The sequence below is a fragment of the Maylandia zebra genome, linkage group LG6 (assembly GCF_041146795.1).
Source record: "Maylandia zebra isolate NMK-2024a linkage group LG6, Mzebra_GT3a, whole genome shotgun sequence".
NCBI classification, from domain to species: Eukaryota; Metazoa; Chordata; class Actinopteri; order Cichliformes; family Cichlidae; genus Maylandia; species Maylandia zebra.
Genome location: NC_135172.1, coordinates 42087416 through 42114169, shown reverse-complemented (window position 1 = coordinate 42114169; position 26754 = coordinate 42087416). Strand labels below are relative to the sequence as shown.

The 26754-nt window shown below is 41.7% G+C and overlaps 1 protein-coding gene across 2 annotated transcripts; it reads right to left on the bottom strand.

The window, feature by feature from the left end:
- Positions 1–12766: 12766 nt before the first annotated feature.
- On the bottom strand, positions 12767–26572 carry LOC101478146 (ribosomal protein S6 kinase beta-2). Of its 2 annotated transcripts, none has more exons than XM_004538701.3 (16): positions 26499–26572; positions 25115–25169; positions 24032–24069; positions 23827–23941; positions 23390–23458; positions 23125–23272; positions 22811–22868; positions 22632–22732; positions 22006–22096; positions 21809–21899; positions 20074–20181; positions 18777–18839; positions 18259–18336; positions 17930–18037; positions 17724–17836; positions 12767–16975 (listed from the first exon to the last, which is right to left on the bottom strand). In XM_004538701.3, exons 1-16 carry the CDS (start codon positions 26537–26539, stop codon positions 16798–16800), a joined length of 1455 nt encoding a protein of 484 aa, XP_004538758.1. In that variant the 5' UTR covers positions 26540–26572; the 3' UTR covers positions 12767–16797. The 2 variants fall into 2 exon arrangements, with proteins under 2 accessions (XP_004538758.1, XP_004538759.1); XM_004538702.4 differs by having other exon boundaries at positions 26380–26569.
- Between the last annotated feature and the right edge of the window lie 182 nt (positions 26573–26754).

Genomic DNA, 26754 nt, shown 5'->3' with positions numbered 1-26754 from the left:
TGTAGGCTGTGATGGATCGCGGGACAAACAAGTGATGTGTGTTGTTATTTCACATCCAAACAGCTGATGGATTTGCTGGTACTGAACTACAGCCTCAACCAATCAATGAAGTCAATAAAATCGATAAAATCAAACAAACTCTGAGAGCCAAACACTCACTGCTCCATTTCTCCTCTTACAGACAGCGAGCAAGGAAACGTGAAATATGTGAAGGAGGATTAAAGTGTGTGTGTGTGTGTGTGCGTGTGCGTGTGCGTGTGTGTGTAATTTAATTTGTATAAATTAATAGAACAGTTGTGGTCAGTTCCATTTGACTCAAACACATTTGTTTTGTCTACAACTATGATATTTATTCTTTGCTGTGATGTAATTATATACACACACACACACGCGCACGCGCACACACACACACACACACACACACACGCGCATGCGCACACACACACACACACACACACACACACACACACACACACACACACACACACAGTTTACAATATATATAAAGAGAAATAATAAATATGTATTTATTCTATAAATAAAATATTTATAATATATTCGTGTCTGTTTATTTATTTATTTCTACTTAAATATATTTTTTCCATTAATAATTATTTAAATACTTTATTTGGGTTTAATTGATACATTTAGAATGATACAATTTTCATGTTTTGAATTATTCGTAAAAAAAAAAAAAGATTTTTATTTATCGATCTACATATTTGTTTATGTCACTGAATGAGCAGCATGACAGCGCTGTATGCACAGTAAAAGTAACTGTACTGGAACTAATATAGCTTCTTTCTACTTAAGCTGAGCACTTTCTACTACAGGTCTCTCTCTCACACACACACACACACACACACACACACACACACACACACACACACACACACACACACACACACACACACAGAGAGCATATTTGATATGTTTCCTGGACTCTGCTGTCAAGAAAACGTGAGTCATGAGGTATTCTGTTTAAATCTTTGGATTTGGGTTTGTCTTTGAAAACACTGACTCTGATTAATATGACGTCTGTGTAACAGAGATGAAAGAAAGCTACACGTCCTAACTTGTCTGTTGTAAACTGTCAGAAGTTCTCTTCTGGGGGGAGCTGTGATGTTTTGTGTACAGTCTTTGCGTACCTGTCAGTGCTTTCGTAAACGTGTCCATTGTGTCTCGTCAGCAGTGCAGAACCACACATCGCTGCTGGCTCCCCGACTCGTTCCCACCAAACCGCTGCATTATTCTGATGTTGGTCACGCTGAGGTTTTACCTTCTGTCTGCTTCCACAGCAGCCTTAACAAGACCACACGATGCACACATGATGGAGTCGACATGATGAGTCATGCTAGCGCAGAGCGTGCAGAAGACTTGCAGAGTCTCCACCAGATCAAAGTGTGAAGCAGCCAAAGGGTCGACCTGACCTGATGAGTCTGCAGGACAACGAGGCAAAAGTGAAGTTATATAAACTGACGTGAGGACATCTGACACTTTCTGTTTTTGTGCTGCAGGCTTAGAATCAGAACATGCAAACATGGATATGAAGAACTTAGCACAATGTTCAGACACAGACCTGCACAGCACAAACCTTTTGGTCTCTATAGACAGTTCTTCCCTTTATAACAGCTGCATATAAAAACTCACCTGCTGAATTTGTATTAGAGCTTAAGGTTTGCATATCGAGGGGCGTGGCCTCTTTGCTTGACCGGTGCATATGGACACAGGCAGCTGCAGCTGCTTGCTGTCTGCTAGGCTTCACCTCAGCTAAAAGGTCATTGAACTGAACCTCTCAGTAGTGTTTGTGCTGTTGGAGCTTTCTTAATTAAATGATGTAATGCAAGTTGGTGCAGCAGCCAAAAAGATAACATTGACACTTGCTGCCTGCAGCTTTGGTTGGACGTAGCCGATACAGGCTATGAGCTTGCATCGTCTCCCCGAGCCTGAGTTTTCTCTGGGTGCTCTGTCTTCCTCCCACATCCATGTTAGGTGAACTGGTGATTATAAACTGGCTTCATGTGTGTGTCAAATAAAATTGAAAAAATACTGAATTTATGTGTGGGTAAATGTGGCCTGTGGTTTGAAGCTCTTTTAGTAGTCAGTAAGACTAGAAAACTTAAAGTAAAAATGCCAGTTCATTTAGATTGTTTCAAGCAGGAGAGTGCAGGGTTTTCCAAAATACAAACAGCATGTATCCATGCATTTTCACAGAGAGGGGTCATATCTCAGTTGTCATTGCTGTTCATCTGCTGCAGGGAAAGAAAGACAACCTATGACTGATTTAGAATAACCAGCTAATCTAACAAGTACGTCTTTGGACTGGGGGAAGAAGTGAGTGAGCCCTCACGGGTAGTGTTGGGGAGTAATGTATTTAAAATACTAAATATGAGTAACTGTATCCCATGACGCCTTTTTGTTGTTGTTGTTGTTGTGCTAAGCTAATAGGCAGAATGCTACAGGCATAGGCCTAAAGAATGTAGCATCATGGGCAGTGTAGTCCGTGCTGCAGGGAGAATGGACTGCCATACACGTTATGTGTCTGTGAGCGCGAGGAGGGAGAAAAAGGAGAGTGGAAAACTATGAGTTGTCATTGAGCAGAAACGGGAGCTGGAAGCATGTAAATATAATAATAACCACTTCAGCCAAGAAGAGAGCCTGACGAGCCCAGTTGTAAGTAAGCTATTAAGACTCGACTGTACACCGTGTTTGTGTTTTCCTCCGAAACAATAAGTTCCATTGGAGCAGCCTTTCAACGCCTCTCTCTGTCTGAAACTTGACCCAGACAACAAAGTAAAGCTATTTTTCGGCTATGAGCCCAACACAGAACCCAACGTATTAGTCAGAGGTCCCTTTACTACGGTTCAGAGCCGCGGACCTTCAGTAATAGTAATAAATCACATTCACGTAGTTGTAAAAAGCATGATAATATATTAAGTAATCCGAAGTATTCAGAATACGTTACTCTCATTGAGTAACGTAACGGAATACGTTACAAAATACATTTTGGGGCATGTATTCTGTAATCTGTAGTGAAATACATTTTAAAAGTAACCTTCCCAACACTGCTCACGGGCACGGGGACACGATAACTCCGTCCTGAGAGGCCACAGCGAACCCAAGATCTTTGTGCTGTGAGGCAACAGTGCTAACAGCTGTACTGCCCTTTGTCAAATAGTTTCCCATGAAAAACAAATAATGATTTTTTTGCTTGAAATTCCCATCCACAACTTCAAGATGCATGCCTACTATAAAGTGGTGTGACTAGTTACTGGAAACCAGCTTGGCTGTGCACTGAGCTCCTTGGGTACAAGCAGATTGTTAAACATGTTTTTGACCATTCATCCATCCAGCAGCGACCTCATCTTTGAAGCGCCTCACTGAGACACTTTGTTGGTTTTTGCTTTCACTTTTCTGTTTGTTCAGGCACCAAAGATGTTTCCTCGCTGAGGAGAGCTGTTCAGACAAGCCAGCACACTCATGCAGTTTGGCCTCAAAACAGCAACTGTTACAGGAACATTTTAAATCCTTCTAATATTAAAACTTACTGAATTCTTGTGAATGTGAAAATATTTCACTTTCACAATTTGTCTTAACGCATATTGAATAAAAATATGCTTGTATTTATATAACGCTTATCAGTATCACTGACCAATCAAAGTGCTCTATACTGTGAGTCAAATTCACCCATGTTGCGCAACACTCAAGCCTGTGCACTTTATATATCGCACATCCAAACCACATCCAAGCTACGGCATGTCTGTGGTCTGTGGAAAGAAACCAGTAAAACCCACACAGATAACATACAAAGTCCACAAAGGCCTCAGGAAAGCTGAAACCAGAGACTGTATATAAAAGATCCATATAGTCACAGAGATGCCACCCAAGTTTTTGGACTCTACGCTTTGAAGCTCAGATGTTGGTTTTTTGGTTGCCATCATGTTTTTGTTTTGTGGAACCAGAAGTGATCATATTTAGATGAAAGGTTGAAGCGCATAGTTATTAGTGGCTGGCTAGCTTATTTAGTTATCTGTATCCATAAACTATACAGGTGCAGTGCACAGACACAGATGCCTGGCTGCCACTTGGTGTTAACGAACTAAAAAATGCTAGAATTTAAGCTAGCTAACAAGATTAAAAAAAATAGCTAGCTAGCTATTTTTTTACTTCACAGTTCTGTTTCTTTCATATTTTTGAAAAAGAAATTAGATAATTAGATGTGTAATTAGGTCTATAATTTCACAAGTGAAGCAAAAACATGGACGTACTGTCATAAAAATGTCAAAGTTAGACATGAACAGACCACTGCGGAGCGCTAACATGTGGTGACAGCTCAAAAAGGCTCTTTTGGGAATAAAGGCTGGTGATCGTACAGATTAGGCATGAGGGGAACTTTTCTCACGGTTAAAAAATAGTCTTTGACACGATCCAGTGGGCAAAAAGTGAAGCAAAAGAACATTACCGCGTTTATATAATACAGTAAAACTATAAACAAAAGCTGACTTTTGCCCTTTGAAATGGTTTTGCCTCTCTGAGCTGCACCCAGGAAAAACAATGACTGGTTATCCACAGTGAATTCCAATCAGTTCTGGATGCTGTGAAACGGAGTCATTTTTACCGCAACAGAAAGTTATCTGCTTCTTAGCAGAAACACTAGTCATTCCCTTGAATGTCTTTCACAACTCATCCCTGTTTTCTACATACCGGTAAGCCATATGTCTGTCTCGTGAACAGTTTGTCGTAAAAATGAAACTGTTTCGTCTTTCCCGTGCAGAAATCACCATGAGCAGACTTTTCCATCAGCTGCCTCCACCATCGTTGTGTTCTATTCTCAGCACAACGCAGTCAAATGTGATGTATAATAGCAGCTCACGCTTTTGAGGATAATACTAATATGTTAAAATGGCAAAACATTCTCATTAAAATGTGATTTTTATGTGGATTCTGAAACATTTTAATGAAAATAAATGGCAGGAATTTGCATTAACGCTGGTGTCTGTGTGGAGCAGCACTGAGGCTCATTACCTCAGAGACAACCCCACTGAGAGCCGACCTCAGGGACTCAGCCTACTATTAAGTGATGTGTACTAAGCTTGCATGCTAATGTGCTATTTAAGGCCCATTTTATTGTCAACAAAGGCCGAAGTAAACCCTGAGATTAAGGCCAGGGCTGAAAATAGAGGCTGCAACAGAAATGGACTTTGAGGCTCAGGTGCTGCCAGCACAAATAAAGATATTAAGGAGGGCTGAGCTAATTGCACACTGACAGTCAGGTAAGTTAAGTAACTTTTGCAGTGTGGATCTGCTCGTTTCCAGCTCCATACAAGAGAAGCTTTGTATGGTTCACTTCATCCTGTGGCTCTGGATGTTTAGCTCCTCCCCCTCTGAGCCCACTTCATTCCTTTTTTAGCAGATTTTATTTATACATAAAAAAAACAACAAAGAGAAAAACAAAGCAACCCAGAAACCAATATGGTAAACTACACAATAATAATTTTCCAGTCTTTCACATGCTGCAGCTTTGGCATTTCTGCCATCAAACGTGGAAAGCTGCACCCTCCACGTTCTCACGAAAATAAATCTGCTATCATCAGGACAAACAGTCTGGGACTGAATGGGATTTTATTTCCTACAGTATCACGCTTCTTCTTCTTTTATTTGTACCCTTTAGGTGTCGTGATAGCAGATAATCTTCCTCCATGTCACCCCAACATCATCCTGTGTCACACCAGCCCTCTGTATCTCCTCTTTCACTACATCCATGAATCTTCTCTGTGGTCTTCCTCTTTTCCTCCTGCCTCCTTCTCCGTATTCGACATCCTTTGTCTATCAATCATCTGCACATGTCCAAACCCTCTCACCCTGAGACGTCTCTCTGATGCACTCATTTCTAATCTCGTCACTCCCGATTAAAATCTCAGCATCTTTCATTTTGCCACCTCCAGCTTCACCTCCTGTCTTTTTGTCAGTGCCACCATTCCCCAAATCATACGTCATAGCAGGTCTAACTATTTACGCATGTCCTAACTATCATCTTATAAACCTTCCCTTTCACTCTTCCTGCTGTCCTTCTATCCGAAACACTTACGGTATGTCCACCCACTCCCCCCACCTGCACGCTCCTCTTCACCTCTCACTCTTCACTCTGCAAGCCTAGCTTAACCAACTCAAAATATGTACGAGGACCAAGATTGTGTTTGGTTAAAAAGTCCGATGTCCTCTCTCCTAAACGTCACCACAGGTATGATATCTGGACCAACGGCCTTTCTCCTTTGCATCCTCCTGATAACTGTCCCCATGTCTTCCTGATTCACCCTCTGCATGTCCTAATTCACTAACTGTCCTCCATCTATCCCCTCTATCATCTCATTTTCTTAATTCATCAGTTCCTCAAAGTACTCCTTCCATCTTCTCACCACATTGTCTCATTTACTTGTTACTTCCATCTCATATTCACTCAAATCTGCTGCACATCCTTTCCAGCTCGATTTCTTTGTCTAGTTAACCGATACAAGTCATTTTCTTCTTCCTTCCCACTCTAAAAGCCTTTTCCTTTACCACTTCTCCTTTTGCTGCATGCCTAGCCTCCCAATACTCCTGTCTACTTTCTTTATCTCTCTATGTTTTTTTGCTAATTCCCTTCTTTGAATGCTTTCCTGTACTTTAACAGAACAAGGACAAAACTAATCTCCTTGTTTTCTCTCCTCTGTCTGGAGCATAAGTCAACATAGCTCACACTACTTCAGCTGTACTCTTCCAGTCACCTAATAAAGCTTCCTAATCTTCCACCCTGACCGTTCATCCCAGTCTTACATCACTTCTGCATTTCTTCTTGAGAGCTGAAAATCTTCCTTCCCCACTTAATGAATCAGCAGAGAAAATGTTCAGATAATTCATGATGTTTTCCAAAATTCAAGAATACTTTATCAAAGAGTTCAGCAACTTTGAAAGGTTGTAAATAAGATGTGAATTTAGATAAGCGTGTCCCAAACTGTAAGCTCTTCAGATGATTTCAGTAACTATTATGACAAAGGTCATCTAGTGAGGCCACTCTCTTTTCTTTCCAGTAAAGTCGGATTTTTGCTTAACCATAGCTTCAGTGTTATACAGTGGCTTTTAAAAGCAGCTCCAGATTAAACACACAAAGCACTTTAATCCAGATTATATTAACCCTCGTGTGACCCTAGCGAAAAAAGGGACCATTTTGGGTACGAAGGGCAAAGGATGGGTATAAATTTTAAGGGATGCTCAAGGGTTAAGGTCAGCATTGATTGAGTGATCTTTGACTAAGACAGCTTTATTCTGATTGGCTGTGCTTGAGATTTGGAAAATTCCATTTCTGTGACATGAAGGAGAGTCCGGAGTCGAAAACACCTCTGTGAAGCTGAGTGTTTGGAGCTGGATTGGGTGTAATGACGGGTAACAATGGACTGATCTGTTCAGTTCAGTTTTCTGTTACACACCACATGTCTGCGGTGGAAGCAGCACCACTTTGAAGTCAAAGAAACATAAATGAATAACTTTAACATTACCTGTAAATATGAGAATAATAAAAAAATCTGTAACAGTTAGTAATTAAAATAGTCCTCTGTGGGCTTTTTCTTCTGGCAGCAGGTGCAAAAAATGACTTTAGGACTATTTCATGAACTTCACCGACTGCAGGCTGAATGGGATTGAATGAAATGACTGTTCTACATCAGCTCTGGTGCTAATCTGCACAACTGTTTCTATTCTGTACGTACAGAACCAGAAACTAGCATCATGTCCTGTTTTTGTGCTGCAACAAACAAATAAATAAATCCATCAGTAAAAAAACTGATACAGAACAGGTCTTTATTGGTGCTTTCACTGCACACTGCACCTTACACTCTGAGACGCTTTAAAGTCATCTTATTTTTGTGGAGTCTTTTCTTTCTTGAATTTACTTCATGGGCAATTATATTCAGTGTTTTCCTGTACTTTATTAAGATTAAGAACCATTATTTTACTTAATCTTTCTCTACTGGGTAATTTTTTACCTTTTTGTTGTTGTTGGTTTTTTTGGGGGGTTTTTTTTTTAATTTTCGTCTTTACTTAAGCAAGTCATCATCATACATCGGCTTTCTTCTAATGATTTGATTGCAGTAGCACGTTAATTTTCCAGCATTTATATCTCAGCAGAATAAAGGAAATTACATGTCTTTTACCAGATAGAAACGAAAGGATTAATGGGGAAAAGGTGAAAAGAGGGGGGAAAGGCATGAAGCTGGAACAAAAGAAATACTTTTTTTCTTTAACTTTAGAATAAAATTACTAGAAAACTGTGTAAACATATTTTTCAGTTAGACAATACAGCTAAACGAGAGCAAATGTCAAATATCTCACTTTTTCCTTCTGTGCCATAGACGATCTGCTAAAACTGCAGAAGCTGCGTAGTGCCCCCGGCTGGTCATATTGCAGTATTGCACCTCAGCTACAAGGAGCTTCCTGCAGAGGTTAAAAAATAAAACGAGCTAAAATGTCCTCAGAGCCATTAATGTGCTCTCTTTCTGACTGGCTGCAGGCCACCGGCCAACTTACTGATGACGTTTGTGAAACCTGCTGTGTATTATTAAGGTCCCCCGTGTGTGGGCTTTCCTACCACTAGGACTGAGCATTAAGCAGAGGCTGGTGTTGTTTCGGGACTCACTGTTCCAGCTGTTGTGGGAGGACCAGGACCCATCAATCCAATCCTACCAGCCCTGGAGGAAAACCACAGCATCCCCATAACTGCAATTTTTTTTCAGCTGAGTGGGAACTAGTTTGAAATATAAATCAAAACATGACCAAAAACACAAAGAATGGAACCAGGGAAATGGTTTTCAGCATTATAAGCCAATATTTTCAAGGAGGCACCGAAAGATTTTTCAGAAAATGACCCAGACAGTCATCAGTCACGTGATCGTTTTTTGCCTTTAAATGCGTTCATTAAGGTGGTATCTGTCTTTGGGGACATGCCTGAAGCAGCAGAGGAGACAATCTGCAGCAGAACAGGGAGGACACCAGATGACTTCATGGTGATGTATGATTAAACATACAGAAAGTCAAACCCTTTCTTAGGCTGTGACAGGAAGAACATCATGTAGGCGACATACAATATTTGAAAGGGAACCCTTATGAGCAACACCTGGTGACTGTGGGAAGGAAGAACCCCCTTTTAAAAAGAACTGTCCTGCAGCTGTTTGCTAGGTGTGACATTTTTAGCCATTTCCAGGTCCAGGTGCTCCTTTGGTTCAGAATATCAAACACTGAGGGTTAAAAACTTTCCAATAAAATGATGGGTAGCTGAAGTTTAACATTCGAGCATCCATTAAAAAGACAATTTATGAGGTTTAGCCCAGTTAGCAGGAGGTTAGCTTGCAGGTTCATCTATCAACAGATGAAAACCATACAGTACCAAATCTGACTGAAGGATTTCTAAAGCTCTGAACGATGCAGCATGTTTGAAGGGTTAGTGAAGTTGGGCTAGCGGTCATATATGACTGCCCTACCTGTTGGAGACGTACTTATCTTATCTCAGTCGGGCTGAGAGCGCTTCTTTTCTGAACTGCTCAGATATTTGGTTTCTGGGACATCGCCAGGTCATCAACACTGAGCTTAAAGACTTATGAACATAAATAGTGCCAGTGAAAGAAACAGAGAGGCTGAGAATAGTGACTGAATACTTTTTGGAGGCTAGTGTCTAAAAAATGAGAAGCTCATCCATGGAGACACCTGGATAGGTAACAGGATCACTATGAAGGTGTCCCGAGTACAGTTTTTGAACATGAGGAAGAACGGGACAAAAGCTCACAGATGACAATGACGAGAGGTTTTCACTGGATTATTTTGTTTTGCCTTTTTGCACACGCCGACTGCAGCTGCTGAAAATGAGCTAAATGAGGCAATAACTACTCGCTAAAGATCACAATGACTCACAAATTCAGCTGCCTTATTGAAAAGGAAATAGAACAAATGGCTGGTGCTTGAATTAATTATGTTGGGAAAAGATTTAATTGCTTTGTATTTGAAGTGTATCAAATAAACAGATGTACTAATAGTGTAATTCATTACATTATTATCAGGATGTCCAAAAATTTGCTGAAAAGCCTTCAGTTAATCCAAAATGCTGCAGCAAGAGTCCTGACAGGGACTAGAAAGAGAGCAGATTTCTCCTGTTTTGGCTTCCTGTTAAATCCAGAATTCAAAATCCTGCTCCTCACATACAAGGTCTTAAATAATCAGGCCCAATCTTATCTTAATGACCTTGTAGTACCATATCACCCTATTAGAGCACTTCGCTCTCGCTCTGCAGGCCTACTTGTTGTTCCTAGAGTATTTAAAAGTAGAATGGGAGGCAGAGCCTTCAGTTTTCAGGCCCCTCTTCTGTGGAACCAGCTTCCAGTTTGGATTTAGGAGACAGACACTATCTCTACTTTCAAGATTAGGCTTCAAACTTTCTAACTTTCCTTTTTGCTAAAGCATATAGTTAGGGCTGGACCAGGTGACCCTGAATCCTCCCTTAGTTATGCTGCAATAGACGTAGGCTGCCGTGGATTCCCATGATGCATTGAGTTTTTCCTTTCCAGTCACCTTTCTCACTCACTATGTATTAACAGACCTCTCTGCATTGAATCATATCTGTTATTAACCTCTGTCTCTCTTCCACAGCATGTCTTTATCCTGTCTTCCTTCTCTCACCCCAACCAATCGCAGCAGATGGCCCCGCCCCTCCCTGAGCCTGGTTCTGCTGGAGGTTTCTTCCTGTTAAAAGGGAGTTTTTCCTTCCCACTGTCCCCAAAGTGCTTGCTCATAGGGGTCATATGATTGTTGGGTTTTTCACTGTATCATGAAGCGCCTTGAGGCGACTTTTGTTGTGATTTGGCGCTATATAAATAAAATTGAATTGAATTAATACGGAGGGCCAAAACCAAACAAGAGGTAAACAAAGTGCTGACATTTCCCTGAGCCACGGTGAAAACCCACTGCAGTGGCAGTTAAAGAAGTTCTCTATTAAAGAAAAAGTTGAACATCTAATTAAATGTACAGACTATCTTGTTAAAGAGGCACCCGTCCAGGATAACAGCCTGTTTCCTTAATTATCTGTGTTAACTCCTAACACACTTGTTTTGTTGATGATGCTTCCTGATGGCGTGCTGCTTTAATTAGTCCCAACTTTCTTTTAAATTACCAAACGATAGCAACTCTGTGAACAAATGTTTCTTCTGATTGTGCCCACGTCATCTGACCGACACACACACCATTTTTACATCTTTTCAGTATTTGGTATAATAACCTCTTTATATTTAATGTAGTCATGCAATATTTTATCTTCATACTATGAATATTTTCAGAGTAAAAGCCCACAGAGTCCCCAGGGGTGGCTCAAATGTTATGCTTATTACTTTTACCAACATTTCTGAGGCTTTATGACTTCATAAGTGCAGGAGATATTTTCAGAGCTGAAAAACAAATTTAAGTTCTGTAAAAAAAATCAACTAAATCAATTTTACACCCACACCAGGAGTCACAATCTAAAGTTAAAATTACCCTGAAACCAAGTGCATCAGTTTTATATTTATAACAGAGGATCAGAAATAAACACTGGTAGCCGAGAAAACAGAGAAAAGGGTTTTAAAAAGTGGGTAAACTTGGCTCAATAAAAATAAAGTTAGAGGTTTGGAAACTTCTAACTGGGCTAAGATTTTCACTGGGAGTGACCGGGATGGACAAGATTAGACGGCTCAGGTCTGGAGACAGAGGCTGCGATGGTTTGGACATGTGCAGAGGAAGGACAGTTGATATAGTGGACAAGACCTCGGAGAAGAAAAAACAGATGTAGTGAAGATGCTAGGGAGAGATGGAGGCAGATGTGGAGACCCCGAAGTTACAAAATGCTCCACAGAAAGAAAAACACACAGAAAGAGTTGAAAACATGAAGTCATTTGAGTGATTTGTGGCATACTGTTAGTCTGGAAACAGTCATCAGAAGGTGGATATGGCCAGCAACAGCACTCAGGTAGCCTGTGGTGTTTATACAAGGCTCCGTTGGTACTAAGTGGCCCAAAGTGTGCCAAGAAAAGTCCCCCACACCATCACACCACCAGCATCCTGAACATTTGACACAAGGCAGGCCGGATCCATGTTTTCATGCTGTTTACACCTAATTCTGACCCTACTGTCTGAAACGCACAGCAGAAACCTTCTGCTGCTTTAGTCCTTCAAGGTTTGACGTGTTGTGTTCACACTTTGGTCATCTGAGTTACTGTTACCTTTCTAAAAGCAGTGCGTCTATTCTCCTCTGACCTCTGGCATCAACGGGCCATTTTCTCTCAGAGAACTGCTGCTTACTGGATATTTTCTTTTTGTGTGGGTTATGCGGGACTACTCGGACCAGTCTGTCCATCTTTCAAAGTCCCTTAGATCACATTTTTACCACCTTCTCATGCTTAGGTTAAACTTCAGCAGGTCACCTCGATCAAGTCTACGTGCCTAAATGCTTTGAGCTGCTGCCACGAGAGATATTTGTGCTAACAAGGAGGCGAGGGTGTATGCTGTCGGCCTTTACAGGAAACAGGTGCTGCCAGTTGTTTGTTATCGATCCGTCGAGATCAAATATGTGAATTTCTTTAAAGCTTGTCGTTGAAAAAGGAAGCGCTAAGCACTCTTTGAGTAAAAACATTTCTCTTAGCTTTAGTGCTCGATACGCTGAATAAATCTGAATATCTGAAACCACAAAACTGCTGAATGTCCATTAAGATCTCAGAAGAACAACTCAGCAACTCATTTTATTTTGAACACATTCATCAGTTTGAAGAAAGAACACACGACCGAAAGAAAAAAACATAAGCAAATATGACAAATTAAGGTATAATCCACTCCATTCTGTTTTCCTCAATTCAATTTTTCAGAATATACATTTTCAAATTCCACAGACTCCTGCTCACACCAACATATCTCTGTATCACACTGTAATTATTCATTATGTAAATAAATACACAAAAACTGAAAGCAAAGATTGTTTTTGCAGCCTAAATGCAAATTTTATCATGAGTTCGTTTATCACCGTGCTGCTGCAGTAACAAGCTGCAGTGTGAGGAGTTCCTCAGCTGTAGCACAGGCTGTGCATGCAGACTGTGTCCAGTGTTAATGAAAGAAAGGCTGCAGGAGAGAGCAGGAGGACTGCCGGGCTCGTTTCCTGCGAACAGGAGCGTGAACACAGGAATCTTCCCTTTGACAAAATTAATTAATTAAAAAATAATAATAATAACAGAGTTCAATCATATGAATAAACAGAAAACATACAAGCTTGAAATCCATCATTATTTAACTCCATCAGCTCAGTTTTTTTCAGGCGCACTATGGCCTCTACCATTTTTTTTTTTTTTTTTGGGAGCCAGAAGTGACCACATCTGGATGAGAGAGTGGAGTGACAAGCTACAGCTACTTTATTTAATGTGCATCAATAAACTGATGGATTCAGATATCTGCCAATTCATGCAAATGACAGACTTAAAAAAGTACAAGAATTTCCCCCAAAGCTGAAACACCGACTTCCTGGACCATGATTGGTACGACTGCACAGCGAGTCGTGTTTGTTAGAGAAACGCATTCAAAAATGCGCCAAAAGGAACCAACACCACAAAGAGTTCCAGTCAGGAACTCCAGTTAGCTGACGCGATGATAGTTAGCGATAGCAGCTTCAGCTCTTTTCAAAGAGGCCACACCCCTAATAATGCAAACTTTAGGCCTTAATGTGATATAAACAAGTGAAATTCACTTTGTGTACAGTTGTTCTGTAAGGGGAAACTGGCCATGGAGACCTAAACCGTGTTTTTGTTGCAGGCTGTAAACGGATATTTTAACATGGGCGTCTGTGGGGACTGACTCACTGCTGGAGCCTCTGGTGGACATTAGAGGAACTGCACGTTGTGGTGCTTCCATGTTAATTTCCCTGGGCTACTTTTTTTTTTAATAAGACCACAAATTTTCAGTGCAGCAGCTTTGAGGTAGTGCTAACATGATAACAGTGCTCAGCAATCTTACCTGATCGCTGCAAAAATAACAGAACCGTGGCCGATAGTAGTGCACAAGCCAAAGTGCTGGATATATTTATCTATAGTGGCACTCAGTCATAGACTGTATATAAAGATCGATGTACCTTTTGGGTACAAAAAGTAAAGCCTTAAATCTGCATCCCTTTTATTGTCCAGTAGGGGGCGACTCCTGTGGCTGTGGAAAGACGTCTGATTGTGTAAAAGTCCACGTCTGTCTCACCCGAGCTCTTTTGCAAACTCTTTGCCGATGAGTTTACGGCCACACGCGCTTGTTTTAAATTCATTGAAAGAACGTGACGCTACTTTTGTGAACACACAGAGTCCAGAAGGACGACGGAGCGTACGAGCCTACAGCCGCCCTCAGTCTCTCCCTCCCCACTCTCTCACATAGCAACAGCAAAGCGTGAGGCAGGACTTTGCTAACCAGTGGGTCACATCACAATACAGAATCAAAAAGTTATCAAACACTGAGCAGTTCATCCTGAGATGGAAGTTATTTTACCTCAAAACCTCAAATGTGAATCTCGTGGTGAGATTAGAGCAGAAACAACGAAACATTAGAGTCAGTAAGAGTCATCCTCTGATAATCACAAAAGTCTGTACAAAACAGATACTGTCACTCAGCTAAGACGCGCTTGAGAAGACGAGGAGGTAGAAAATCTTTAGTATTCATCCTCCACTCAGCATGCATGGCACTGACATAGAAAACTGGGTTAGTGAAGATGCTGGAAATACAGCAATAACTTCATGGTATCTACATTTATTCATATGATAACTTTCAAAAGCATATGCTGATGTAACGCTGATCACTTTAGCTTTTTAGAAGGTGCAAAGGAAAATTTACAGCTGGTGAAATACATTCGACTCTGCGGTAAACCAGGCTGAAGTGTTAAAGTGAATCAACGATCCAGAAAACAAATACATCAAGTCTGTTAGGCGTCCACCTGTATACCTTACTGGAGTAGGACGATAGTTTAAAGTGGACTTATTCTGCTCCATAGTTATTTATTCTTGGACTCTACCAGAGTAGCTTTGCATGATTCACAGTTCAAAATAATCCTTATCTTTTTGTGGGCCTTTGTTCAGCCTCTGAGTTCATCCTCCCCCTTTAAGGGTGACTTTATTCTAATTGGTCTGAACACCAGCTGGGCGGGGCTTTTATAATATGACCATATTAGGTATATCCCGTGTCTGTGACATGAAGCGTAGAAAGAACTGTGTGAAACTTTTTCACACTTAGATGATGTTTGGTACAATAATTCACCATTTTAAGAGTTTATAGATATAACAGAGCAGAGTAGGTCCAGTTTAAAGCTCTCCATTTATTTTCCTAATTTGTTTGAAATATTTGCGCTTGCAGTTCCTGCTCGGCTGCTTTAAAGAGCTGTCTGAGCTCCTTAAAGGTACTTTTTATACGTTTCCCAACACGGGGGCGGCATTTAATCTGTGCTTGTTATGTTAATGACTTCCCTGGTGACTCACTTCACCAACTCGTGGTACAGACTGGCTTATATGAAGGTACAGCCCATCCTTTGTTTAGCTTCAGCTGATCTCTCTAACACCAGCTTTGGACATCGACTCAGCGCGTGTTTACACTTACAAAGCTTTAAAATAAGTAGCTTTAATGCTCACGCAGGTTTGTCATTTTCCTGATGTCCCGTTATTTCAAAGAAAAGAGGGAAATCAAACAGCTGTAACATCAGATGAACATGTAACTTGTGTGATCCCCTCCGGTGCTGAATTACTGTTTTTCTGAGCACGACAGGCAAAAACACCTTTTATTACAATTCATATGTAAAAATATTTTGTTCAGTTAACCCAAAAATATTATTTTTATACAAGGTTTTTGTCATCTGAGAGCACCATGTTTAGCACACTGCTTCCACTGTACATTGCACTGACTGCTAAGCTCTTATTTTCTGATGATTGGTTACGACCTTCCCGGCAAACCAAATAAATAAAGCACTTCACCCTACTGCGGTGAGATACGAGGACAGTATGTGTGTGAACACCTTTGGCAGTGAACATGAAGCTGCTCAGAAAGACTCGGAGACATTCACAAACACATCATCTCATGTCTGACCCGCCCCAATCCTACGGCTTTGGCCTGAAGTTACCAACCTGCTGCCTCGACGATGGCTGAAGGTCAATTTCTACCTTGGATCATGTGATCGTTCATCAGCCCGCTAATTAAAACGTCAGCCTGTGATAGCAGACCTCTTCGCCCAAACTCTGATGAACTAATTAAAAGCTGATTACCTAATTAAACCCCCCAAAACTTTATATCCCAGCTTCCCTTTGCTGAGATCACACCGGCGGTCATACAAGACGGTAAACTCTGTTACCATCAGTTATTTAGCCGACCTTGTTGAGGAGAATTAGTGGCTATTGAGCTCTTTCCAGTGGGACTTTTGTTTCCCAGAGATTAGTGGCACAGCGTGACAGAAATACAGTTGCAGATATACCGAGGCTGTAAACTAAAGCTTTGAAAAGAATGAGAAATAAATAAAAGTGCTGGACAGTAGCAGCAGCACTGTATCCGAATATATATATATTTTAAATGTGAGGTGAGATGAAAGTTAAAAATGAAACAAAAACGCAAACTGAAGGCTTCCCATGGATGATTTTGGCTTCTCGGGAGCCTCGTAGTTAAAGAAAAACCACAACACTCCAACTCGTGTTCCTCAGCACGACTAAACTACATGTTAATCTGACCAAGGCTCGTTCTTTGAGGAGCTCCTCCTCATCTCCGATGTCCTTTCAGCTTCTTGTTCCTCGCAGGGGTTTTGATTGGCTGACTGGCGGCTCCGTTTTCCTTCGGCATCGGAGCTGCCGCTGTCGGTGGAGACATCGGAGAGAAAGGGTCTGGCTCTCCGTCGAGGCTGGACTTGAACGGCCCAGCGGGGGAAAATTTTAAAGGACTGAAAGAAAAGAAAAAAAAATAATGGTCAAGTTATTATTAACATGAGAGCAGGAAGGATAAACAAGCTTATTTTGGATGATCTCCCAAAGTTTGCAAGAAGTCATTCCTCTAATTCTTCCCAGTGGGAGGATTTGCACTCTTCTGAGCTGGACTGCAGCTCTCACACTGTCCGACTCTTACCCTGTAATCTTGTAATTTCAGTGTCAGTGGCACTGTACTTCACTTTCTCTCATGTCAGTTCACAGCTGCCTATCTTGGCTAGGACAACAGAGACGTTTATTCTCAAGACTCTTACTTTCCTGGTTTAAAAAGTTCCCAGGGGCCAGTGCTGGCCTACCAAAGGATCCGATAATACAACCCAAATGTTTCATAAAAATGTGTCTTTGTTCCCGGTGTGGTGATGGACACATTTGGAAAACTAAAAATATCTCAGACTAGTTTAAATAAAAGTCCTGCAGAGTACATGTAGTGACTGTAGACTCAGTTAACATGAAAAAACTTAAAGAAATTCACTTTCAACATCTCAGGCTGAAGAACTTTCAGCTTAAAAATTAAATAAGTAAACATGTTGGCTATAGTCAAAGTCCTTTTAGAAAGAAGTCCCAGCACCGCATACTGAAACGCTTCCAGGCAGATATTCTGGAGCTCGGTCACAACTAGGGATTGAGCTGTGAGGACCATGAACTAAAGTTTTTGGACCGTTTCTCTTGAATACAGACTCACAGAAGTGTCTTTCTTTGCGTTACCTGATGGGCGTGCGTGGGCTGCTGTTGTGTCGGCGTACGTTTCTCGCTCGGGGTTCGAATGAGAAGCCTTCCTTTAGACTCTCGAGGACCGATGGAGCCACGTATGTGAAACCCTAAAAACAGCAGACGAGCGAAGAGCCTTTGACTATCTGAGGCTTCATTATGTAGCGGACAGAAAAGAAGTCTGATGAGGAGGATAATCTCACAGCGAAGGCGAGCTCTGCGCTGTGGCTGAGCGAAGTATCATCCGGACTGTCCACGGGCGTCTGTCTGGTAAACCTGGTGTCAAACTGGCTCACGTCCTCATCCGACTGCTGCACATACGCAGAGAGAAAAGAATGAGCAATTAATAAAAGGTATAAGTTGGTGTGAAGGTAAGACAAAGGCATCGAGCGGTCTGGGAACATCAAAGAGAAACACGCAGCAGGAGGTAGATGGGAAGAGAAGTTAATTTAAAGAAAAAAGGGAGTAGAGACTGCTGAATCAACTCCTCTGGCTTTGAATAAATAAAAGGAATAGATAAACGTTGCCCTACCAGCTGTGGCTTATACGGCGGCTCCACTCTCTTATGCAGCAGCTCGTCCCAGTTAACGTGTTTAAAGAAGGCGTGTTTCTGTAAAGGAACAAAAGAACCTGTTCTTAGATTCTTGTGTTCTCGGGGGAACGTCACGAGTTCAGCTCCCTTTTGTTTTAAAGCGTCTGCTTTGGTTTAGCAGTGTGGAATATTCCCATCATATGAGCCGTGATCAGAGGTGTGGCCCTTAATCTAAAACCACATCTCATTTAAATGGAATCATTTTGACCTCTACATCTTTGACCCACGTCTCTTCATCTCAAGTGTCTTTGATTTCAATCTACACTTATTTTTCCCTGCACATCTTGTACCAGCACATCTTTGCTTTACATGTATTCACACACACAGTCTGATTCTGAGAAAACACTGTACATCAGATTGATTTCCATACAGATTTAGTCTAAACGATGAACAGTCTGCAGGTATTTCAGAGCGTTTCCTGTGTTGTAGCTCACACAGGAAGCATCACAGTTAGTTACCTGGATGTCAGCACAGTCTGCTTTACTGGAGCCAAGTCTTTGGGCTGGGTTTTTCTTCAACAGCTGAAAAACAGATAAGAGTGGGGCATGTCACCATGCAGGGAGATAACTGTGTGTCTAAAACCCTGAGCCTGAAATAATTACTCAAACACGTTTTCAGGTTTTACTCTTTCTAACCTCTACATTCATATAACACCAAATCACAACAGCAGCTACCTCAAGGAGCTTTGTAATGTAAGGCAAAGACTCTACAGCAACGTTCACTTATAAGAAAACATTTTCATTCAATGCTAGCAGTTATTATGTGAAGAACAAACAACTTTCATGTAAAATTAACTGATTTTGAGCAACTTGTGACTGAAAGTATTTGTCAGATAATTAGCATGACTTTTCAAAACTTTTCCAGCCACAAAAATCTGGCTTTTGCAGGTTTTTTGACTAAAATCACTGAAACTAAAGTCATTCATTTGGTCCCTTTGCAAAGTTTTTATGTTGCTTTAAGGTGTCAGATGACCAGATGAAGGAGAACGGTGGAAGAAACGTCCACTGAAAGTATCTGTGCAGAAGAAAACCCAAGCAAAACATCCGGGTGCTGCGTACAAAACAAAGTTTTGTGAAAGTTAAAGGTGAACTTGACTAATGGCCTGGACTCAAAACTTTTACGATAAATATATATAAAGTTAAATGTTCCAGAGAAAAATCTGGACATGTTTAAAACCATCTGCTTACCGAGTGTTCCCTGGACTGTTTCCTACATTGATTTTATTTTGGCACAGAAAGGAGAGCGCTACACTGAGATGTGTGACTGGGAAGGGCAGTAAAGTCTCCACCGCACGCTGAGAAGACGGACAGCCAGCTTCTCTTGGCAGACGTGAAGGAGGGAGGCTGCTGGCAGGAGGCGAGCCCCGACTAATTCTTAAGAATCATTGATCTGACACCGAATCCACGAACAGCAATTACTCATATGTGTACAAACCAGACCAGGAGCCACGATGCATTATTTTAAAAAAGCAAAAATAACTGGGCTGAAAAACATTTGAAACCCACTCCAAGTGGCACAATCTAAAGCCAAAACCTTGCTTTTCTTTAGCATGATTTATTTGTGTAACCAACTGGGAGTTGATGAGATACCAGTTTAAAAACTGTGAAGGGACAGAAACGAGTTTGCTACCCTGGATGTTTGATGTGTTTTCTCTTAGTTCACTGGAGAAAACTTCAAAAAGTACATTTAAGCTTTAAAATGCACAGAAGGACAAGCACAGCTGCACCGTGTTTCATGTCACTTTGTGCTACGCACCTTTTTGACGAGGTCTCTGGCATCGATTGTCAGGTACGGCGGCAGGCTGAGTTTACACTTCAAGATCTTATCGATGGTCTTCTTCCTGTTTTCCGCCGTGAACGGAGGCTGAAAACAGAGTACGGGAGTCAGTCAGCGGTTACTAACAAGACATTAAAACTGCTTGTTAATCGATTCTGTGGGCACAGAAGTCACTCCATCCCAGCCTGACCCTAAATGCAGCAGGGTGGTTAAACTGAGGAAGAACAGGGGAGCCCACTGGTGGGAAATAACACTGCAACTGTCAGCCTGCACCACCAGTTTGGCCTCCTGTGACTTTTTCCTCGTTTGATGTGGAATTCAAGTTTACATGTTGCTGTTCTGACATACTGGTGGATTTTTTTCCTGGACCAGTACGGCCCTCTGTAGGAAAACTAGGGGAGCACAACTGATCTGAACAGCAAACACAAGGAGTCTGAGATCCTGCATTTTTTGTTACTTCTGAACAGCTTTGACAAATTTAAATCAGGTACAGGCTCATCGTCTCGCGCACTTCTGGACCGTTTTCAGCTCGGCTGCTATTTTCAGAGCTTCTACTGGAAGTGCTGTTCTTGCACTTGTGCCTCCACATTGTGCATGCTGTGCTAAAACAGAGATCCTTTAACTTGATTTTCATTTTCTGGGAAGTGGATGATGTCACGGTGAGCCAAATCAGAGGAAGAGCTCAAGTGACGAGTTGTTATTTGCATGTGCTGCCACAAGATGGCAAGGTTGAGGCCATTTCCTCTGAATGCTGATGCATCAGGACGTGCTCACAGGCTCAACTGATGGTGCACAACCTCATGAATGCGAGGAACAAAAGCACGAGTAGACTCCTGGTCTCGCTCCTCCTCGCTCCCGGAAACTGTGGACAGTTCAACTGAAAACAGCTCGGTCGTATCCAGAGAGCCAGCCGTTATCACAAAATTCAGGTGAACCTGAAACAAGTTTATTTTTGCTCTCTGCAGAGGTCATCGCAGGACTTCTGATGATTGATTGAAAACCTGCAGCTGCACTGAAAGCTGACTGAAACATATGAGGAGATGACTGTGAATCTGGGAAGCCTGTTCTTTGAACCTTCTGATCATATTTATACTGCTGCTGCTGACAGGCAGTTGAGACGTAGCTCCAGCAATCCAAGTTTTGTGGACAGAGGCGTGAATCCATCGCTTGTAGAAATTCTCTGTCCAACCACCACTTTGTTTTTAATAACCATTTTAGCTGAAGTATTGTGGAGCTGAGGAAATAAATATTCTCCCTTAGGGTGTTTGGAGCACACACTTGATTTACTACTTTCACTCTTAAATAAAATACCTTGACTAGAAAATCCGATGTTGTGAAATAGATTTCAGCCTTCATCTTTGTAAAGCAAAACTTTAAGAAACGGCCTGAAGGCTCCACAGAAACAAACTGAAACTGCAGGAAGGAGCATGAAAACCTCGAGGCTCTCTGGATGGTCAGTAAAAGCTCTTCTTTGACCTGCCGCTCTTTTTCCAAACCACCATCTATCGCCCTAAACTAAAAAAAGAAAAATGATTGCAGATACTAGCCACAGGGGGCAGTCTTTTATTCTGTTAGGCTGCAGCAACCACTTCTTCATAAAAAGAGAAGCAAGCTTCCTCTTTTTGAGGCGAGCTTTCGGAGGAGGTACAGAGAAAAGCCAGCTTAGCCCTACAGCAGCCAATCAGCCTAAAAAACACTCCAGGCTCCAGCTTACCGATCCAGTCATCATATCGTACATGAGCGCCCCGAGGCTCCACCAGTCCACCGCTCTGTTGTGACCCGACCTGGTCAGGATCTCTGGAGCCCTGCAAGAAAACAGGCAAACACAAAGTGAGGGAGTGAACATTTTTGTGATGGGTTATAAAGCCGAAGCCTCGGAGTCTGTAACGTTTAGGTGTGTGTGTTACCCACATGTACTCGATGGTGCCGCAGAAGGTGTGTGTGACGGATCCATCGTGAATCGATTCTTTGCAGAGCCCAAAGTCAGTCAGCTTGATGTGTCCTTAAATAGAAAATCAAACTGAAGCACTCAGATGAGGCATAAACGACTCCCTGAGGTACAATTACATCCTGTTTAGAATTCAAGACATTTGCCTCTTTTCTCCACCTTCATTCAAAATGATGCCTGCAGTACCGCTAGTGTCCACTTGAGGCACGCTTTAAAACCAAGTTAGTTAAAATATGAGACTGTGCAGGAGAAATAAACACGTTTACAGGCAGCTATAAGAAATGAGACCCTCTATGGAGAGTTTCCAACTTAATACAATTTCAGCAGTTTTGTTATGAAGTGTTAAAGCTTGAATAATTCCTCCTGTCAGTCAAACATAACTCTTAGACTGACAGGTGCATCTGAGCTTGCTAGAGTCCCTGAACTCTGCATCACAGTTGTGCTGTTAGAGCATTTTTAAAGCATTTATCTGCATAATAATATGACTGCTGTGCAGTTATTGTACTAACAGCGGCTCCAAGAAATCTGTGCCCCACATTTCTACATTTTTCTGCATTTTGTGCATTCTCAGGCAAACTTGTGCTCTCACCTTGGTGATTGAGCATGATGTTTTCAGGTTTCAGGTCCCGATAAATAATCCCGTTAGAGTGGAGGTGACCGAGGGCCAGAGTGATCTCTCCGAGATAGAAGCTAAGCATACACAACATTTTCATTAAACATTACTTAAACAGTGAACCGTTTTCAGCATCATTAACAAAACGCACATACCAGGCAGTGTCCTCCATGAAGATGCCTTCCTTCTCCAGCTGCATGAACAACTCTCCTCCTGAGGATAAACAGCAGAACACATGGATGAGACAGAGTTCACATAATGTCAGAACAGCGTGGTATGATAACAAATATCAGAGGCTGGATTTTCAGTCACATAGATTTTGTTTGACATGTATTTTGGGTGCAGGTTAAGAATATTTCTACATGCATATCGTGTCTCCAATCCGTAAAATGCCTTTGACAAAAGGACCTGACGGGTAAGTCAGGGTAAAGATGCGTTGCCCCACAGCTGGATGTTGCCTCCAGCTTACCGCTCAGACACTCCAGGATGAGGTAGAGTTTTCCTCCAGTCTGGAAGGCGTACAGCAGATCTACGATGAACGGGTGCCTCACCGTCTCCAGGATCTCTCGCTCTGCTCGCGTATGGGCCGTGTCTTTAGCGTTGCACACTATCTTTGCCTGCAGGAGACAAAGAGTGGAAGGGGGGCTTGATATAATGACGACAGAGACAAACTAAAAAATGAAAAGTGTGCAATGCGAGGAAGGAGAAACAGCATCCAGGATCCGTCCACGTACCTTTTTCAGGACCTTCATGGCAAAAATTCTCCCTGTCTGAGCCCCTTGAACCTTCCTCACTTGGAAAACCTGCAGAGAAAGAAAAGCAGCAGGATGCTGTACGACTGTGGTTGCATCAGGTGGGACGTTTCAAAAATCAAATCTGAAAAATCAAGGCAGCGACCGACTGTGGTGAATAACGGAGCGCCCTTTTTATTAAACAAACCCGATTGGGGGCAACCTTTTGAAGATTTTGTTGATGGAATTCCCCCAAGAGTATGATCAGATTAGACTACCTAGTAATGTATAGAGAGGTAATAAAAGGTAACAGGGACCAGTAAAACTCTGATCTACTGTTATCAAGAAGGAATACATAAAACCAAAAGTCTGTGCTGAAGAAACATGCTACTTAAAGAAGTGTCACATGTGCGCACACAGACACACACACAGACACACACTTTGCCATAAGCTCCTTTTCCCAGCACAGTAAGAAGCTCAAAGCAGTCCGGTCCGACTCTCTCACGGTCCCTGTTGACACTTTCACTGGTCAGCTCCACCTCCTCCGTCTGGGCACTAGGCAGAGGAGAAAATAACCAGTATGGGTACTGGCATCAGCAGTTATTATTTATTTATGTTTTATATGCACTGTTAAACCTGCCTTACTTTTCTGGTTCTGGGACAGTGAAGTCACACACATCATCCTACAGACAGGGAGAAAGAAGACAAACAGGGTTAAATGGAGCTGCAATATTTCAAAGGTACTTTTAATCGAAATGAGGGCTGCGTAAAAGGAGCTGATAGTCAAGAATTTCAGATTATAGACTTTTGAAATGGATGACTCCTGCTGCCTTCTGGACCAAACTTCACACCTTCTAAGACGAACTAAAACTGAAAAATAGCAGCTGTGTCAAACAAGCCTGTGTATTGTATTGGAGAGATATCAGCTGAAGTTAAAATAGGGCCGGGTATGTAATGCCATGTAGCACCACAAGATGGTGAAAAGGTCCAACAACAACAACAACACACAACATTCTTCAGAGCTGTGACACAGCAGCAAAATAATAAGGAATAATAAAACTTTAAAGCTTTTTTAGCAACACCCCTTTTAAAGTGGCTGTCTTCTGATTGGCTCCCCTGTGCAAACAGAAGTTTTGGGTACCTGGTGAGTTAGATTCTATGAGATGGCCAACCCATCGAGTTGTCCCCTTTCTATAAGAGCATACAAAGCCCAAAGCAGAAGGACAGGAAATAGCCATGCTCCCAGTTTACTATAAAAGGGTTAGTTTTTCAGAATAAAACTCTAGTTAGTCAATTCAAAAGAATGCATTACTTTCCAAACAAAGCCTTCAGTGACTCACACAAAGTTATTGGGATGATTGTGTCAGGAGTTTCAAAATAAAAGCCCCTAGTTATAGTACTTTCTTTTAATCTCGTCATTTAAATTTCAGAATATATTAAAAAAGGTAAACCTGCTTTACAAATCTGTGATCTTCTTTCAACATTTTATGCAAAAAGTATATCATTTTCTGTCACTTCCTGTTTACCCTACATGTGGCACTTCATATTTTGTCATTATTTCACAATTTGTATGTTTATAGTATTTACAGAAGACAAAGTAAAGAAAAACAGCATTTATCAAAACTTAACAATACATTTACACAACATAAATAAACTATCGTATAAAAACATGATCATTTTTCACATTGTTCTCATTTGGCTTGGCTATAATGAGCATTTAATGCAGACCTCTGTGTCACTGATGTCCTCAGTCTCCAAGTCGATGTCGAACACTCCTGCCATCCTGAAACAAAGACGGTGCAGTCAGACAGTCTGCTGTGTTTCAATTCACTTTACTTACAAACACGGGAACATTTTTGCAGAATGTGAAAACTACACTTTGCTGCAAATTCATAACTGGAAATTTATGTAGGATACTGGTTTGTACAGAAATCAGGTTTACATACTTTTATATTTGGGAAGAAAACAAAATGCAATGTTCTGTGACTCTGCAGAACATAAATAAATGTATTTATTCATTCATTAATGAGGATGTGACTTCCTAACAGCAGCACTGGGAGCCGTCCAGAGGTGCATAACCAGACGAACATGAAGGGCAGATTAGACTAAATTAATCAGATCTAAAATCTAAAAATGACACTATGCAAAACAAAATAACCCGATGGAAACTTTAAATGATTTTAAATATCAATAAAACATTGTAATTCACTCAGCAGTGCTTTTGTTGCTGCTATTACACTGCCAATCCCAGGTTGGATATCCACACGTTTATTAATGAATGTTCTGCTATACCAGGTGCCCAAATAGGAAAGGTTAACAGCCAAAATGCAGCTTCATTTCAAAGGTTTCTGAAAATGTGCTTGTTCAGCGTGTAACTCAAACACAGCATCAGCTGAGTCAGTTCAAACACATCTTCAGACTGTGAGCGCACTCCAAATTTAACCAACTGGACCACAACACACCGGAACCACAAAACCCAGCATGTTTTACCAGCTGATAATTAAGGAGAGAACAGAAGTTATCTCCAGCCTCGTCTCACTCTGCTGCAGCTGATTGGCTGTAACACCAAGCCGTGTGTGAATAACCGCAAAAGATACTGAACCAAACAAACATTAGCTGAGGCTCCACCGAGCAAAACACGGCCCGGCTAAGTGAACGCTTACGACGCGGCTGATCTTCAGTTTAAACCCGTTAAATGTGACACGTGAATTCTGTCTTATTTTACTCGATCTACGAAGCCTCGGCGTGAAAAAAAAAAAAAACAGGGACGGAGCTCATTCACTTCCCACGTTAGCCGAAACAAATAAACGTGTTACCGTGACAGAAGCGCTGAGCTTTCCCTGAGATGATTTTAGTCCCACAGATGGTCTTTTAGAGTCTTTAAAGTGTCACTAACTTCATTTAATTGTCAGTGCGGTGACACGTCAGGCTGCGAGCAGGTTTGACAGGCTAAATAAAAACACCGAGAACAGGCTAAAGCTAACTAGCCTCACCTGGGGACGCTCCGTCATCCGGCGGACGCTCGGTTTTCTCTGTACGGTGATTTTCTCTCTTCAAGCAGCTTTATGCACAACCAGCGGTGGCTGTCATTGCTTTGTCAGATTTTACTGACCTGGACAAACAACCACAGAGAGCTGTTTGGGTTCCTCTCATACGCCGCGCTACTCTTCTTCTACTGCTTATTGAGTGTATGACCGGTGTGTTACTAACCCGCCTTTACTGCCATCTACAGGACTGGAGTTTCGTAGCAGCAGGAAATCAAAATGCGAAAAACAATAATTGTTTTTCATGTTTAGCCTGTCTGAGTAGCTCAGAAACTGCTGATCTGCTGGGATATTCCCACACAAACATCTCTAGGGTTTACAGAT